Source organism: Haemaphysalis longicornis, unplaced genomic scaffold (genome assembly GCF_048455015.1).
Source record: "Haemaphysalis longicornis isolate Haplotype H1 unplaced genomic scaffold, Haemaphysalis longicornis Haplotype H1 scaffold_4, whole genome shotgun sequence".
Taxonomy (NCBI): Eukaryota; Metazoa; Arthropoda; class Arachnida; order Ixodida; family Ixodidae; genus Haemaphysalis; species Haemaphysalis longicornis.
Window position 1 is genome coordinate 117,403,636 of NW_027526361.1, and position 17,463 is coordinate 117,421,098.

A 17,463-nucleotide genomic window follows, 5' to 3' on the forward strand; every position below is an offset into this window, starting at 1 on the left:
TCTTCGAAGAAGCGCATCGACCTCATTTTCTACTGCGCTCATGCGGCCCTGGAAATGACGATGATGCCAGCAAAGGGAGATTGACCTCTGTTCTTTAAATACAATGGCTGGCCGCACCAGTCCTATGGCGGTCGATGGCAATGCGGCTGTGACCTCTTCAAAGAGATTCTACAGGCGGCACCTATGGTTAATCATTAGCGCTTCCTGCAGCAGGCTTACACGCTATCGTGTTCGTATATGTTTACGTTTTTTTTACTCTATTACAACGTTTCTCCTTAATGCGCGCTCACACTAGGCCGACACTAGGCCGACACGACTGCGACGGCGACTTCTGGGTTGACAGTCCGCGTTTACGCACGACGCAGAAGGCGACACAAAGACGTCGGCCGATGGAAAATCCGCGTAATGTGACTGGCTCGCCAACCAAAGACGCAAGCAACACCGGTTGGCCGACGGTTCGTGGCGAATCGGTGGAGAAACGAAAACTGCGTCCCGACAACATTGGTGCCGTTATGAATGTATCGCTCTGTTTTGTTAGTTCCTAGAGTGTGATAAGCTTAGTAAGCTCCATGAAGCCCATACAACTCAAGACTAGGGTTAGTGCGAACCGTATTTTGGTTTACGACTCTTCGGCCGTGAGCTTCGCTGACTAATTCGTTTCCCCTGAGCTGCAAACTGCCTATGCATGCGCGGCCGGCTCGCTTTTTAGGAAATATAAGGTCAGTTCAGTACAGAAGAAGAGTTATGAAGGGTCATTTAGGCAATAAGGAATCAATATGGGTCAGTTTTTCATTTAAACATAAAATCGATGTACTCGCGCAAAAACGTACGCCTATACGCCGCTACCTTTACGCCCACCGCCGAAGCCGGAGAGGGGAGTAACCACACAGGCGCCGCAACATGTGCGTAAGCCAATCGTACTAGAATGCGCCACGCAGTGTGGCTACGCTACACCGGACTCTGCTTTGTGGCGACCAGTTCAACTACATTTAAATTTAAATAAAACTAATAACGCCGATTCTAAGAGAATTAAATATATTTGTTGGAGGAACAATTAAAAAACAGTTCTTGCAACATTGAAAAACGTTAAGAATTAGTATGCTTACTTGGCAGGCACAAAACCCTCAACTACATTTCGCGTAAACTACCTGGCTCCCATAGTTGCTCGTTGGTTGGTGTGTATTTTCCCGTTGCGTGCTCTCCGCATTTTACAAATTACTTAGTTTTATCACATAGTAAATAATTATGTCAGCTTATTTACCAATTAGCTCTACTTGCTCTGCGACCTGACGGCCAGCTAACACCACCGCCAGAGGTCGACGTCAACGCCGTGCGCCCCAAAGTTTGCGTCGATGTCTGGCTGGCTCTGGCTTGGGTGTAACAAGCGCGTAGCCATGTATTGGCGTACGCCGGTGTACGCTGATTTTACCGGAGCTTGCGCTCAGCTACGTCATTGCGCGAGTTCGTCGATTTTACGCGTGCCTGTGGTTGGGCGTCAAAGCGCAAAACAGAAGTACCGCAAGCATCATTTCCTCAGTGCAAAATCGCAGTCGCATCCGAACACGCATTCGCGGTCGTTTTCAGTGGCTGTAACAGCGCAGTTGCTGGTTATCAGCTATAGTGGGGGCTTTGGGGAAACTTACTGCGCAATGCCTAATGATATACGCAATGCCTAATGACCGGAATGGTACCGGAATCTTGGAAGAACGCGAACATCATCCTAATCCATAAAAAAGGTGACATGAAGCACTTGAAAAATTACAGGCCGATCAGCTTACTGTCAGTCGTCTACAAGGTACTTACCAAGGTAATCGCTAACAGAATTTCTGCAACCTTAGATTTCAGTCAACCTAAAGAACAAGCAGGGTTCCGTAACGGTTATTCAACAATGGACCATATTCACACGATCAATCAGGTGATAGAGAAGTGCGCTGAGTATACTGAACCCCTATATATAGCCTTCATAGATTATGAGAAAGCATTTGACTCGGTCGAAACCCTAGCAGTCATTCAGGCATTACGGAACCAGGGGGTAGATGAGCATTATGTAAGAATACTAGAGGATATCTACAATGGGTCCACAGCTATATACCATCATCCTCCATAATGAGAGCAGTAAAATACCTATAAGGAAGGGTGTCAGACAAGGAGACACAATCTCTCCAATGTTATTCACAGCATGTTTACAAGAAGTATTCAGAACGTTGGATTGGGAACAGGTGGGAGTAAGGGTTAATGGAGAATACCTCAGCAACCTCAGATTTTCTGATGACATTGCCTTGCTAAGTAACTCGGGGGTCAAATTGCAAAGCATGCTTTCCGCACTGGACGAACAGAGTAGAACCGTGGGCCTGAAAATTAATATGCAGAAAACTAAAGTAATGATCAATAACCTCGGGACAGCACAGCGGTTTGAGATAGGTGGCGAGGCAGTAGAAGTGGTAAGCGAATATATCTACCTAGGCCAAGTTGTGACCCCAGATCCCAACCATGAGGCAGAGATAATTGAAGGATCAGAACGGGGTGGGGTGCATATGGCAGGCATTCTCAGATAATAAATAGCAGCCTACCATTGTCGCTGAAGAAGAAAGTGTATGACAGCTGCATCTTACCGGTACTCACCTACGGGGCAGAAACTTGGAGGTTCACTAAGAGGGTTCAACTTAAATTGAGAACGACTCAGCGGGCAATGGAGCGTAAAATGATAGGTGTAACATTAAGGGACAAGAAGAGAGCGGAGTGGGTCAGGGAACAAACACGTGTTAAGGACATATTAGTAGAGATTAAGAAGAAGAAATGGACGTGGGCAGGGCATTTAATGCGAAGGCAAGATAACCGCTGGTCATTAAGGGTAACAGAGTGGATCCCTATAGAAGGCAAGCGTTGCCGGGGGCGGCAGAAAGTTAGATGGGCAGATGAGATTAAGAAGTTTGCGGGGATAAATTGGTCACAGTTGGCACAGGACCGAGGTAATTGGAGAATAATTGGAGATGCCTTTGCCATGCAGTGGGCGTAGATAGGCTGCTGCTGATGATGATGATGACTGCGCAAGCGTTATTCAGTAAATGTTAAGTTTACCAGCCGGCAACTCTTAAACCCAAGTAGGAAACATTGATGCGAGACACGAGTGGTTGCGTCACTCTAGTATTGAGTTATTGCCACAAGCGCACATGCTCAGCTGCCGTGGCGCAGTGGTCTCAAGCATCGTGCGCACTTCATGAACTTGCGGGTTCAGATTCCGGAAGGGTGCTAGTTTTTGCATTTTTTATGGGTGGTGTTACGACTCAGCCCGCCGCTGGGCTTTGCTTCAACACCCCTCGGCTGTGCGGCGAAGCCTCCACTACATGCACCTTTCAAGCAGCCCTCTGTCGGTGACTCACGCTTGCAACCGACAATTCAAACGCGTCGCTACACGTCTGGATCAGTGGCGCCTCGCTATCTGCATGATCAAGCTTTGGTGGCGTACCGACGCAACACGCCGAGACTTGCCCAAGGACACGGAAGTCCCGCGACCGCTGCGGAGACCTCCTCTCTCCCCTCTCTCCGACTCAGCGTGCGATGCTACTACCGACTGCTCACAAACTCTGGAAAGAGTGTTGTGTGTGTCTGTGCTGTTCGTAACGTGTGCGCAATCTAGAAGGAACGCTTGTTTCGACCGTTAGCGCTTTGGGTATAAATAAGACCCCTCCAAGCGCTGTAGTTCACTCCTGTTTGAGCACTGAATCAATGCTGTCACTCTGCTCGAGTCCTGTACCGTAACCTCGTCCGTCGGGGCATTGTTCTTTGGCTTCGGCTCACCTCTCGCTATGAAGTAAACAGTTTATCAAGTGCGAAACGCGAGGAGCAGCGGAGAGCAGGCGAGGAGGAGTGGGGGAGAGGGCGCACCTGGAACGGCTGTTGCGGACAACGAGGCACGCCAACGCCGGGTGACATCGTCAGTTAAAGAAATGCTCTGAATTTAAAAAAGGGATCTGCGCCGTAACATGCCATTCGTCAGCTGCTTTTTTCGTTACGGTTGTAAATGTTCAGAACCGATCGGAATTACGGAATGGAATACTACTACTACATGTTTACGTGCTTCTATGGCGTCACGACAGCACGACAAAGCTGAGATTAGCCCGAACGAGTGGCCAATTAAGCAGTATGTAAAACAACGTCGGATCGGAGAGTGTGTACGTGCCCAGCCTAACAAATTTTGAGCCGATTTCTTTGTCATTCACTCACACATATTAGACTCCCATTATACGTACCAACCCATGTCATCGCCGCATCTGCGAAGTGACTCTGACGGGGTTGTTCCCTTTCCGCGCGATCTTTCGGCGTAGTTTGCAAACGTAAAAATTCCGCCACATTCCCTTTGTCAGATTTTCCAGCCGTGAGCGGATTGCAGGATTGATAAGCAGAATGGCGCAAACAGAACCCGGATAGACAGACGGCTCCGCCCCAAAGCGATGCTTGCGACGAGGTACTATCGCAGTAGCAGAGCGCGCGCAACCGGATGTTGCTGCAGACGTCAACGAGAAGCGAGGCGTAATAGGTGTATCACAGCGGAGCACTCGCTCGGGGAGGTGAGAAAAGCGAAATGAGAGGGTAATGCGACATGAACGAAAATGCGCTGCTTTGAATTGCAACTACTGCAGTAATACTCATCGCTATAAGAAAATTCTTGAAGGAGGTAATTACTGGAACATCGATTTATCTGAAAATGTGAACACCAATTTATCGGCAAAGCTTGACGCTCACACTAATTTTCCCATCCGCAAAAACAGCCGTCTGGGCGCATCCACAGTGAAAAGGTAGGACGGAAAGTCCTTGGCAGCAACACATGAATGACCTCGTTGCCTCGGTGACGGTGGTTCATAAGGTGCAGTAACACAGATTACGCATAATTAGTTGGTGGTGTTTGCCCTAGGTGCGCTAAAACCGTGAAGGAACGTTTCACTTTGAGGTACACAGATGTATGTCTTTTGAAGGACTTCATCGGCGGGTTGAAATTAACGGTGCGGGGTAGGGTGCCGTTTAAGGCAGAATCGAACTACCGTTTGGGTTTGAGCTGGTTGGTTCATAATGTCTGTGTCTTTTTCTGTGTCTTTGCTCGTGTCTGTGTAATATTTTACTGTCTTCGCTTAAGCGCTGTTGCACTGTTATGCGTATAAGGCAGATATTCATCCGTGTCTCCAGACCAAGCCGGCGGCAGAATTTGTGGTGAGCCATAAGACGTTCGAAACCTTTGGCAAAGTTCGACAGAGTTGCGGGAAAGAACAGGGTGTCGAGGACAAAATACAGTAGTCCGCCGTGCACAAAAACAGGAAATAACAAGTGGTCGGTGGGGTTGCCGTATTGTACGCGAATGTAACAAAACTCATGCACCCCTCCGCCTAACCACGACGTTGGTTGAACGCGAAGCTTTCTCGTGGCGAATTCTTCGGTTGTCGTCTGAGTTCCGACTAAGTTTCGACCATGTGAAAATGGAGCAATAGGATAGACGCCGGCTTCATAGCGCGGGGGACCGAGGTTCTATTCTGGACACTGAAGAGTCTTTTTCTTTCGCCTTACCCACAATCATTCATCTTCATCGTCAGAGAAAGTTGGCTTTCCTGCAGGGCGTTTTTGCGTTACAGACGCCATCAGTGAGAACACTAAACTTCACTGCAAAAAAAGAAAGATCAGGCATGATGTGCAAGTTAATCATGTCGGAAAACGTATGATGAAGAGGCTCTGCAGTAAGGCCGTTCGTCTGAAGCTGATATCCAGTAGTCAGTGTGTAAATTGTTCGTGCGGCATTGTGCCCAGGAAAATATGTTTGAGCGAAAATGTTGCTTCGATCACCCAAAAAAATATCAGGCGCGCCGAGCCCGATACAGGATTATTTGCGATAAGCTGGATACGTCTTCAGGGCATCCAGTACGCGCGGAAGCCATCTCATCACTACGTGTGAAATTGTCAGCAGCAGTCACAATCCAGCAGCAACCTTCAACAATCGCAGGTTACCACCCGTGCAATCAAATCCAGATATATTTAAGGCTGAGCAGGATAAGTGATATGTGCAGTGAAAAGAGATGTAGGGCGCTTTTGACGGCGCTGACACGAGGTACAGGACGCGACGTACAGAGAAGCCTTTGTAAATATACCAGGAGAAAACAGCGCACCGGATCAGGTCCTGCGTTCTGTAATAGCTGATGTGCTCAGCGACAACATTGTTGTGGAAGGCTCCTGAACTCAGCCGCTACAAAGCCTGAGGCGCAACAAAAACCTTTTTTTTTTTTTCATGTAGGGTGCTAACTGTAGCAACACAGCGCTCCATGTATACACGCGAAAATTTTGTTAGCTCGCGTCGTGGGCGACTATTCGTAGGCTATGTTGTGGCGTGCGGTCAGTCGACTATAGTCTTGCAATATCGACCTCCCCGTTGGACCTCCCTGAAATCATGGCATCCTGTGATCGCGACGGAGTCAACAAGCGCGAACGGCAAAAAAACTGTGGTGGAATTTAGGCAAGCATCTCGTAAGTGTAACAACAGCAGGCGATGTGTTGAGGCGCCCGCATCAAGGTGTTTCTTTCCCGACATACACGTGGCAGGTAAGTCGTCTTTTTGTAAACGCAGAATTCAGTGGCATAGACATCCCGGCAACTATTTCGGGATTCGAGAACTAGCACAGTGCGCCGTGCTCTGTCACAATTGGGAAATGGCGGCCATACGTATCGTCGACGTTTATGTACATCCCAAACGACAGCCAAAGGCCTCTGTTTGATCATGCTGTAGCTTGCTACACCAGACGTGAAAGGGCGAATAGCCGAATCCAAATGTGCACACTGTAGACTGATCATGACGTATGAGGACGACAGCGCCAATGATCGTCCCTCTGGCGTCGCTATAAATAAGTGCCGGTCTCGTTTTATCTCTCTCGCACAACACTGTGCGAGAAGTGAGAGTGTCTTTGGTATCTTGATAAGCTGTTATAATAATCGTCAGATTACATGAGGGGAACTTCGAGGTGCAGAAGTCTCTTGAGAGTTGCAGAAACAGCGGCGAAAGCGTGAACAAGAGGAAGTAAGACGCGTGTCCGAAGAAGCTGCGGAGTGTTTTTGCGGGATACGGGATGTTGTGGCGTCCCTTTGGGAAATGGGGAAAGTCAGCTTACAAACAACAAGCTTACACCGATTAGGTGTCAGCGCCTTCACATTCTGATGTAATATGGTTTAAAATGCCCATGAAAATGTCTTTTCAGAACTGCATTTGCGTTTAGAAGGGCAGTCGACTCTGAGGTGGTCAGTGTAAGATTGATTGCCTCATAAAGACCAAGCTTACACCGATAAGGTCAGAGGGCCTTGATATTTTGACATAAGCTGGCTTGTATTGCCCCTGAAATTAATGTATTTTCAGCAATGCGCTTTAACTAGAAGCCGATTTCAAGAAGATTGGCGTCAGCATGGTCTTTGTAGGCGTCCTTTCCCACATTGAGTGCTGCAGAAAAAAGACAACTTGTTGATACTACGCTAACGAAACCCCATAACAGCTACGCGAGTGCAGCTTTCGACGGCGTGCGGATAGTAATGCGGCGTCCGACGAGCGTTGCCGCGAGTCGGGAAATAAGCGACGAGCGAGAACCGGCGCTGCATATCCTGAGTGCCGCAAGAGCCTTCGGCACAAAGGTGCCAACATGAGACAGTTCAAGGGCGCGTACGCCAGTTCTCCCCCCCCCACCTCTCTAAAAAAATATTCTGCATAATTACTTCGGCTACAGCTGCAACGGGTGCGACAGACTCTGACCTTCGGCACGAACGTCGGGCGCACACTCGCAGGGGAAGCACCACGTTAACACACCATCGCACACGGGCTTGGTGGACTTTCACAGAGTGGATTGTCCGGGAACTATTTTTGTGTGTTGTGGAAGAAAAAAGTTGAGAACACCTGTAATATTGGTCTATGTCGGGATTCATGCCTTGTTCGCTGAAGGCACGGCAGAATACTTCAATAATTTTGCCGGAAAAACGACAATTCAATGCGTTGATCGATCTAAAGGACAGAGCACAAAAAGCATGTCAGCACATCATCCAGATGCAAAATATGTTAAGGAAAAGTGAAAGGAAAGGTAAGGACACCACCAATGCAAAATAAACATGTTTTTCACTTCAGCTCACACAGCACTTAGCCCATAAGCCATTAAAACGCAGCGGGAGTACTGCATAGTCATTAAGGCCCTTGGGTGTAGCAATGCCGTTGTGCCTGTCGGATTCACTTATTAAAACCTGGAGTAGCCTTGGGAAGGTAAGGGCTGGTGTACGTATATCCCGTACCCTGCAAGCTGTCCAAAGCATCGTCTATTCCGGGAATCGCATACATAAGTGCACGGTTATCAACGCAGAAGCGCACCGAGCTGCCTTTCTGCGAACCAGAAATTTGAGTGATAACCCAGCACTAACAGGTTGATGAATGCTGTTGCGTTCCCACATGTCCCAAACATGGTCCGTGGTCACCCGTTAAGACGAAGAAACAAGACACGGCCGGGTGTAGATCATACGAGAATCACCTTTTGCTGTAAACTGCGCTACTGCGGGAGCCTGCAGCCGCTTTGCAAAAAAAGGCTAAACAAGGTTCGCGCTATTGGAGCAAGCAGAGATAATACAGAATCTGTATTGCGGTAAGGATTGATGGCCGCGGAAAGAGCAGGAAACGAAAACGCAAGATCTGAAAAGACAAACGCCTGTCCACGCTGAGCACCGAGTCCTATTAGTCTGCGAATCAAGTTTCCCAGCGTGTTTTTACATCTTGTTATTGAAAATTTCTCAGTATTGCGGCAATATTTACAGAACTTTTGAGTGCGCCCTCAAGCTTTGTGGGCTTAAACGAACGGTGGGTTTATTAAGCTATTACGTCTGTTAGGCAGACAGCGAACCGTGATATAGGGCTCTTGCGCTGGAATTTTGACGCCATGCAGCTCCCCTAGTGGCCGACGCCTCCGGGTAGTACAAAAGCAGACGACCCTCAGCGCCCTCCATGTGTTTTCAATTACAAGCCAGAGCAAAAGTTGGTTGTACTTAATTTAATCACATTGTGGTGTGTTTAAGTGACTGCATACTGACTAAAATGCCCTTAAAGTAGCTGCAGAGGCTAAACAAAATAATATCCGCTGCAACAAGCGGATTTATCAGCTTTCTTTTGAGCGAGCTGTCGCGATCTTAGCGACGTGGGACAGTATCCCCAAGTGGGTTGGTCTAACTTCCTGACGATCCTTATCGTTCTTTCTTCTTGCGTACTGTTGACAAAGAAAGAGTTCGCAAGTGTACCATAAACACAGAATGCTGCTCATCCTATAGACTGAGGTAACTGTAAACGGTTGCTTCAGCGGGAGCATATGCAAGACGACGCGAGAAGCGCAGCCGACTCAGCTGACACTGCTGGCCTGGCAACGCCTTCAAAACGAGTGGAAATTTTATTTTGTATTTTCGCAAACTAAATGATTCTTGCTTAACATTTTACGTCATACGATTTACGAACGGCAGCTAGGGTACATGTATACTAGCGAGTAGGTAAGACAGCGTCAAATAAACAAATTAAGCGCAACTAAAGGACGCAAACCAAGCACCAAATCGCACGTCAGCTGTTGCAGAGATGTGTAATTCTATGTTTACATAACATAACACAGCTACATACACGGTGCACAGACCAAGTATTTGCATGCGATCGTCACTGACTGTGGTGGTTGTATCTACTGCAGGGGTCGGCGACCTACAGCCCGCGGGCCGAATGTGGCCCGCGGGGCTGTATTATGCGGCCTCCAGCACGTTGTCAGGACCCCCCTCCCCCCCCTCCCCCTGTTATTAACAACCTGAACGCCGACACGCCCGTTTTGACCTTAAATAGTGTTTCACGGGGAGGCAAGGACAGAAAATTGATCGCTTCCAGCTGCATTGTTCCCCATATTCACACTGTCGGGCATTTCGGCACACCAACTGGTGCGGTAATGAAACGCACGTGTCGCGCGGCGCCTTGAAACGTCGCGCATTCCGAGGAAGGTCGCGCCTGCCCGTACCGGATGCGCTAATGGCCACCACATGGGGTTGGACCCCCACGAAGGACTCGCTTTTCCCTCTTCCCTGGCCCCCAGCGGCCGGGTGGAGGGAAGATGAAGACAAGGAGACGACATCGGGACGCCGCAGCTCGCGGCCCGTTGTCTTGGGGCTCCGCGCGAGTACCGTTTTTAATCGCCCGCCGGGCTGTAAATAAATCTACAGTTTTGTATCGGAGGCTGAGTTTGTCGGTTGAGGATACCCGGGGTCAGATCCTCAGCGCTGCTGCGTCTTGGAGGAGAAGCCCCGGGGAAAAGAACATCACGAAGATAACTCACACTTTGCCAGATTATTGTCAAATATTATTCGCAATCCGCTGAATTTTTTCTTTTTGCCTTCAAAGCCCCCCCCCTTCCACCTGATTTGCCACCCAGCCCTCCGTCGTGTCGACTTCATGCAACTCGTCACTACACCTGAATACGTTGCCGACCCTTATTCTAGTCTGCTAAGTGCGAACTGGGGGTTATGTGATGCAAGAGCGTAATTAAATAAAGTGAGAGCAAACAAGGAAACGGGACGGCCACTCAGTTCGCTCGCCCGACCATTCTGTTTTACGGCCACTACTTTTGGAATAACAAAACAGATTTCACGCTTCTGACTCTCGCTGCATTTTGTCACTGAACCACGAAATGAAACGGCAAGCTAGCGCTGCACCGTGTAGTCGTATAACGGTGACGCAAACCAGCAGTGTTTAATGAAATTACACGCATAGTGGGCATGCACGTACGCAAAAGCGCGGGGCACCGCTGCAGACGAGCCTGCAGTCCGCCTGTCTCGCAAACTTTTACGCGCGATAACCACCGATTGCGTAACTACTCTATTTTTATCGCCTGCTGTTGAAACGTCCTTGTCACCAAGTGTATTAGTTTACACAAGAACCTTTCACTTCAAGTTTCACTCCATTCGACCATCGATCTGCGAGCCTGCAAGTGGCAGAGGGCACAGCGCCGTCACCGTCCCAGCACTTTTGTCGACGCTGTAAACGTACTTAACGCTGCACAGCTTTTCTTATAAAGCCAAGTTGATTGCCGGAAGAGATCGGACGCGTCGGGGATAGTTTGGAGACCATGTCGCAAAACAATCGGGAGTATCGAGCTCATTTTGCTTCTGTCAACACGGGATCCAAGGGACCCCCGCAGATTTGTACTACCCGGAAGTACTTCCCGCAAGTCGGTTTCGCAGCGCCCCCTGGGCAGCGCAGGAGCCCTATTGATTACGGGGTTTAACAAGCCGAAGCTGCACGTTGGCTACGACGCCGTTGTGGAGGGCCGCGGAATAATTTTGGCCACCTGGCGGTCTTGCGCATGCCCCGGAATCTCAACACACGTGTTTTCGCTTTTAGCCACCATTTGAAGAGTTACCATCGCGGCCTGGACTGAACCCGCGCTCTTGGCTCAGCCACGGCCGCTCGATGGAAACTAGGTTAGTTTCCATCGAGCGGCCGTGGCTCAGCAGCACAGGACATGAAAGTGCAGATGAGGCTAATTCTCGTTAAGACGCTCACCTTGGTTATGTTTTCCTCCTCTGCTGCAACGAACACTCCCGGAGGTGGCTGTTCGTATAGGTCCTTGAGGTCCCTGGCGGATAGAAACGAAATTTAACCTCTAAATAAATGTGTGCTCGTGCCATACAAGGGTTAGCGAGCATATTACGGAAGGCATAAAATGTAAGCAGGTAAATGTATCAAATTAAAGCACGACAGGTGATAAGCGAAAAACGGTTTTATGTGACCAAATTTTCGATGTTTTTTCGAAAAAATGCGCCATGCGTTCTTCTGTATGGTTAACAAGCGAAATTGTTAAGTGCGGCCAGTGTTTAAAGCTGTGTTACACCTTGCATGCTTTGTTAAAGTCTCTTCCATTATAATGTAGAAGAAGTGACAACTGGGCTCGTTGGTATTGCATTTGGAACATCTTGATGGTAGCGCACTTACACACAGACACAAAGAAACGAGACGACAAACCGCAGCGCTGTGGTTTGTCGTCTCTTTTCTTTGTGTCACTGTGTGAGCGCGCTACTATCAAGACGTTCTTCCATTATACGTTGCATGTTTGGGGCATTTTCTTTCACTCCCGTTCCTTGGTCGCGGAGTCAAACCGACTGATCCTCAGAAGTGGTACGATGTGTGGCCTTGCAATTTCGAAGTAACGTGCGGCCGCTGTTTGCCATTGCCAGGTCGACACTGATTCGCCCGAACCCCTTCCGCCCCTGTCCGCAGTTATCCGTTGATATGTGATTCACGTAGTGGCGCACTGCCTGCCCGCCCTGCGATGAGCGAGGTGAACCCTGCCACACGTTCTCCCTTTGACTACTAACTCATCTCCAACGTCTTTTTTAACGCATGCCTGTCTGTTTACGGGGGAAGATTTTTCTGCGTCCACAGGACCGTTTTGGTCTAGCGATATAAGGCTTCGCTTTAAAAATGCAAGTTTTTCTGGACAAATCACCTGCCACACGTCCTTCAGACACTTCATTCACTGCGTAACGTCGACGGCCAGCGCAAGAGCGATGACAACTGCAATTAAAAATCCATGATTCGCCGCGCATCTGCTTGGTGCTCCGGAAATGGTGCCGTGAATTTCTTTTCAAAGCCGAACACGTGAGTGATTTGTAAACATTGCGGGATTACTACCGCAGAGTGTACTCTGGAGTCTCTAGGCCGTGTTTTGACCACTCTCTGCGTTTACGCGCCTTTGTTCAGTAACGAATCAATTCGAAAATGCTTTCCTCATCTCTGCATCCTCTTGCCGATTTCCCATGATGTTTCGTATGACGTAAAAACAAGGTGGCCTGGCTTGATAGCGCTACTGCACCTATGACAAAACCATTCAGCCCAGCGTTTAGTCGGCCGGCCACCGGTGGATCGTCGCAATTCATTCGCTCAGTTGGAACTAATCCACGGAACGTATGTGCCTGGAAGAATTCGTTTTTAGTTGGTTATATTGTAGACTGTATTGAGCTCTAAGTCCAAGTCCCTCCACAAACGCACACGTGCGACGCCGCGCTGACTGGTACGCTAGTAGAAAAATCTAAGGCCTATTGAAGGCGGCAGAAGGGTCAGCGAAGTTAATATGCATACCAACGAATTAAAATAAACCGAAACGTTTGTCGCACAGCGCAAAACCAAGCTGCAGGAAACACTTTTTGACCTAACTAGCACAGCAGTCAACAGCACGACCGCACACCTACGAATGCTTTTCCGCCTAAGGAATGCAGTCGGTAGACATGAGATATTTGTGGAAATTTGGGGGACGCCAATGGCCCGAGCCTTATTCAAGAAATAGTCCTGTAAGTTGCTTGTAATGCTAAAACTAAACAAAAAGGAAACTGGCTATACATTGTATACTTTAAATTTCAGCCCCCGACAGCACTGACATATTACCAGGTGGTCTTGAACGCTAGGTATACTGCTTTGAAATTCGCAAGTTTAAGCCCCAGATATCACATTTTCAAGATGATTAAGTTGTTTTGGGACAACGTTTTCTATACTCTATTCCCCATTTTTGCGCTGTAACATTCATTGCTCCCCGATCGAGTTCGCAGAACGTGTGCGGACTGACACTGACACGCTATAGGGAGGTCTCGTTGGCGTGGTGTTGCCATTAGCACCGACTTCTTTCGGACGCAGTTCCGAATCGGCCGACCCTGGGCCTGCTCCGAAGGAGGGGAAAAAGCGCATGGCATTTGAGCGTCTCCGGTGACTCGGAGGGCGTTCATCGAGTGCGTTCCTACGCTAGTACTAATTGCTAGCATTCCAACCCTTGCCGGTAGGCTTATCTGACGCATTTTACAGCAGACCACATATATGGAAGAAGCGCGGTATGCCGATTACTGAGATATCGAGAATGCCCAGCCAACGATAACATCGGATGCGAAGCATGCTGTTTCACAGTACCGGAACCGAAACTGGTTTGAATTCTAATCTCGGACATCGTCCAATCCCGTAGCACCTTGAATGGGCGTCACTGTTTTAGTTGGTGCGGCCGCCGCAGACCGCGCATGGTAGTTCGTCTTTCGGTATTTCTTTATGAAAGAAATACCGCCTGATCGATCAAATGTGCGATGAAGAGTTTTTTTTTTTTTTTTGAGCCAGTCTACGCTGTGCAAGCAAAAACAGGAGCTTCACAAATTCACTTCAGTGTCCCTTTGAGAACGGAAAGATTGTTGCGAATGTAAGAAACGAAGGAAAGGGATCAAAAGCGTTTACGCAGAAGCCTCAGCGGTGATATATTTCTTCCGTTGGGACGGATAAATGACTGGTGTAAGTATACTAAAGTGCATCGCATCGCCGGGCAATTCGTAATCTGCGCAGTTAAAGGGACAGCCAACCGCCTTTTGTGGAGTGCATGGCCTCTAGCTCATATTAGAGCCAGCGTATTTATAGCAGAAAAAAATTTCCACAAATTTTCTGAAATCTTAAAAGTGGTGCCATGTTTTGTCTGAGCGTGACGCTACAGTTAAAGCTCGCTAATTCGAACTCGAAGTGGACAGCATCTCAGTTTGAATTAACGAAAGTTAGAACTATTGAAAGTTAAGAATAGCAACAGAACACAACGACGGGAAGGCATTAGGGCACGCCAACAATTTGATGCTTGAACAATTCCGTTATCCCCACCTGCTTTTCGTATTTAAAGCCGACAGCAATCGCCTTTGCTCTAACGAGCGAATGTGGCGGAATGCCTCCTCTTCGCCTTTATCAAAACTGAACAAGAGCTAGTCGGCAAGGAAAAAACAAGGGCAGCATTAAACACGGCCACGACTTTCTAACTGGCTCCCGCTTTGGTGCAAAGTCCTCATCCATCTACTTGTGATGACTGGCAGCGTCAGGTTTTGTTTTCTGAGATTAGAAATTTCCGGTACGTTCTATTTACCCTGCAGCTCTTAAACTAGTTCACAGCAGTGCAGTGTTGGTTACGACATCCTGCATAACCAACGGAGCCAGTCTGCTTCTGCACCCTCTCGGCACCGAGTGCAGGGGAAGGGGAAGACATCTACTTGTCCTGCACTCGTCCGCACGACTGGTGAATCAAACAGCGCAGTTCAGGGGCCGAGGAGCTGCAGCATTTAAACGAATGGCGAAGGGCTGCACCTTCTGAAGTGGTTCACGTGGTGCAGGTGAATCGAACGGGCCCGAAAACCTCATCTACAAGCACAATACGCAGCACTGGAGGCGCGTTCACAACGACGTAGTCCGCAAAGAACACGTCTTCGAAGGCGTCCGCCATGGGCGTATTGGTGGTTTTACCGGATTGTCCACCTTCTTTTTCCAATTTTCTCTCCCTTCCGAAGGCGACCCATGCAGTGTCGTGTGTAGGCTGCGGGCGTATTTCTCTGGCCGTACACTAGGCTCCATGCAGCCGGCGCAGTGGCGCGTTGTTCGAATTATCCCTGGTGGAGGACACTCGAGCTCTTATTAACAGCCTTGTTTATACATAGACTTTTATGGAGCTTGGCCGGACCAAATAGTACAGTTCGAATTATGGAAGTTCGAATCAAAGAACTTTTTGTATTTACATACAAAAACCTCAAAGCGCTCTGACGAGCTAGTTTGTCTCACATGGTGGAAATAAAATTGCGCTGAAACGACGGGAGAGAAAACGGAGAGCAGCCACTGGCAAAAGTGTGAGGGGGAGGGCGGCACGCGCGGCTATAGCGCCATCTCTCTCACTGTCCCCAGGGGACCTCACACTTTACCATGCATCGCCGCCAAGGAGCGCCCTTCCCCTCATACTTTCGCCGTTGCACTGCTTAAAGGAGCCATGAAGAGAAAACACAAGTTTGGTTCAATCAAAAGATTGTCTCGTTAGAATCATACTGACACCACTTTTAACGTAAACTTCGCTCAAATAAGCTACATAATTAGGAAAAACGGGAATGGTCATGCGACCCACCAGCTCATTTCCCGCAACACAACCTATGTCGTCACATGAGCTAAGCTCTGCGATTGGCGGAGGCTGGCAGAAGCAGACGCAAATTAGGTAGAACTTACAAACTAGACGAACGAGCGATTTGCGCTTAAATTTAGGGCACATTCTTTACATAGCAATAAGAATGATGGGACAAACAGTGGAAGTTACGAAAGCACTTGTAAACATAGAAGTACTGATGCGTTCTGCTGTTCGTACTGCGCACAGCATGCTTGGTTTCGCTGCACAGCACTACGGGGCTTGGGGTTGTCTCAGACGACACTGGCCGATTGACGCAAGCAACGGTGTCTTACGTGACCCCATTTGTCGAGCGAGCACTGTTTCAGGGAACGAATATTTTCTCCCAGAACAAAAACAAGCCAGGTTTAAATGCGGGCAAAAACAAACCAAACGCTTGCCACGGTATGGTGGCTCCATCTAGGTTACGGGACGTAAAGAAACGCGGGAACAAACCAACACCGCTGTACAGGGTGGAGACAACCTTCGAACGGTCCCGTGCCGCCGCAATTGGGCCAACGGGCTCAGCGCGTTATTATTTTCGTTTCCCACGAGACCTAGCAACGGAAAACAGACAATATGATTCAAACTTCTTCAGTAAACCGCGTTGCGGCGATAATTTTAGCGCGATTTTGACACAATGACTTGCTTCGGCGGCGAGCGAGCAACCAAAAATGGCGGCGCTAGCGTATCTCTACCCTGTACGGCGGATGCGTGAATGAAGGTACTCTAGGCTGCAGAGCGGTCGGTTTCAGTGATGTCACTTGGGACCACGAAAACGCACGATTGAGCGGCAAAATCAAAATTTTAACCTAAATTGTTTAATTTCTCAGTGAATAAAGCACCGTTTGTATCGGGACAAGCGCTGGGGGCACTATAAAACACGAAATCTTTCGAATAAAACCAACTTGCATTTTCTCTTCATGGCTCCTTCCCAGCGCTTGTCCCGATACAAACGGTGCTTTATTCACTGAGAAATTAAACAATTTAGGTTAAAATTTTGATTTTCCCGCTCAATCGTGCGTTTTCGTGGTCCCAAGTGACATCACTGAAACCGACCGCTCTGCAGCCTAGAGTACCTTCATTCACGCATCCGCCATACAGGGTAGAGACTCGTATACGCTAGCGCCGCCATTTTTGGTTGCTCGCTCGCCGCCGAAGCAAGTCATTGTGTCAAAATCGCGCTAAAATTATCGCCGCAACGCGGTTTACTGAAGAAGTTTGAATCATATTGTCTGTTTCCCATTGCTAGGTCTCGTGGGAAACGAAAAGAATAACGCGCTGAGCCCGTTGGCCCAATTGCGGCGGCACGGGACCGTTCGAAGGTTGTCTCCACCCTGCACAGCGGTGTTGGTTTGTTCCCGCGTTTCTTTACGTTCCGTAACCTAGATGGAGCCACCATACCGTGGCAAGCGTTTGGTTTGTTTTTGCCCGCATTTAAACCTGGCTTGTTTTTGTTCTGGGAGAA

General features: G+C 48.6%; 1 protein-coding gene across 1 annotated transcript in view; it reads right to left on the reverse strand.

Annotated features, from left to right (window-relative positions):
- LOC144179956 (ubiquitin-conjugating enzyme E2 Z-like) overlaps positions 1-17,463 on the reverse strand; it is a 34,114-nt gene that overhangs the window by 11,921 nt on the left and 4,730 nt on the right. The window contains exon 2 of the mRNA XM_077708370.1: positions 11,576-11,648. Within this exon, the coding sequence (XP_077564496.1) occupies positions 11,576-11,648 (73 nt within the window). The remainder of the gene's footprint in view (positions 1-11,575; positions 11,649-17,463) is intronic.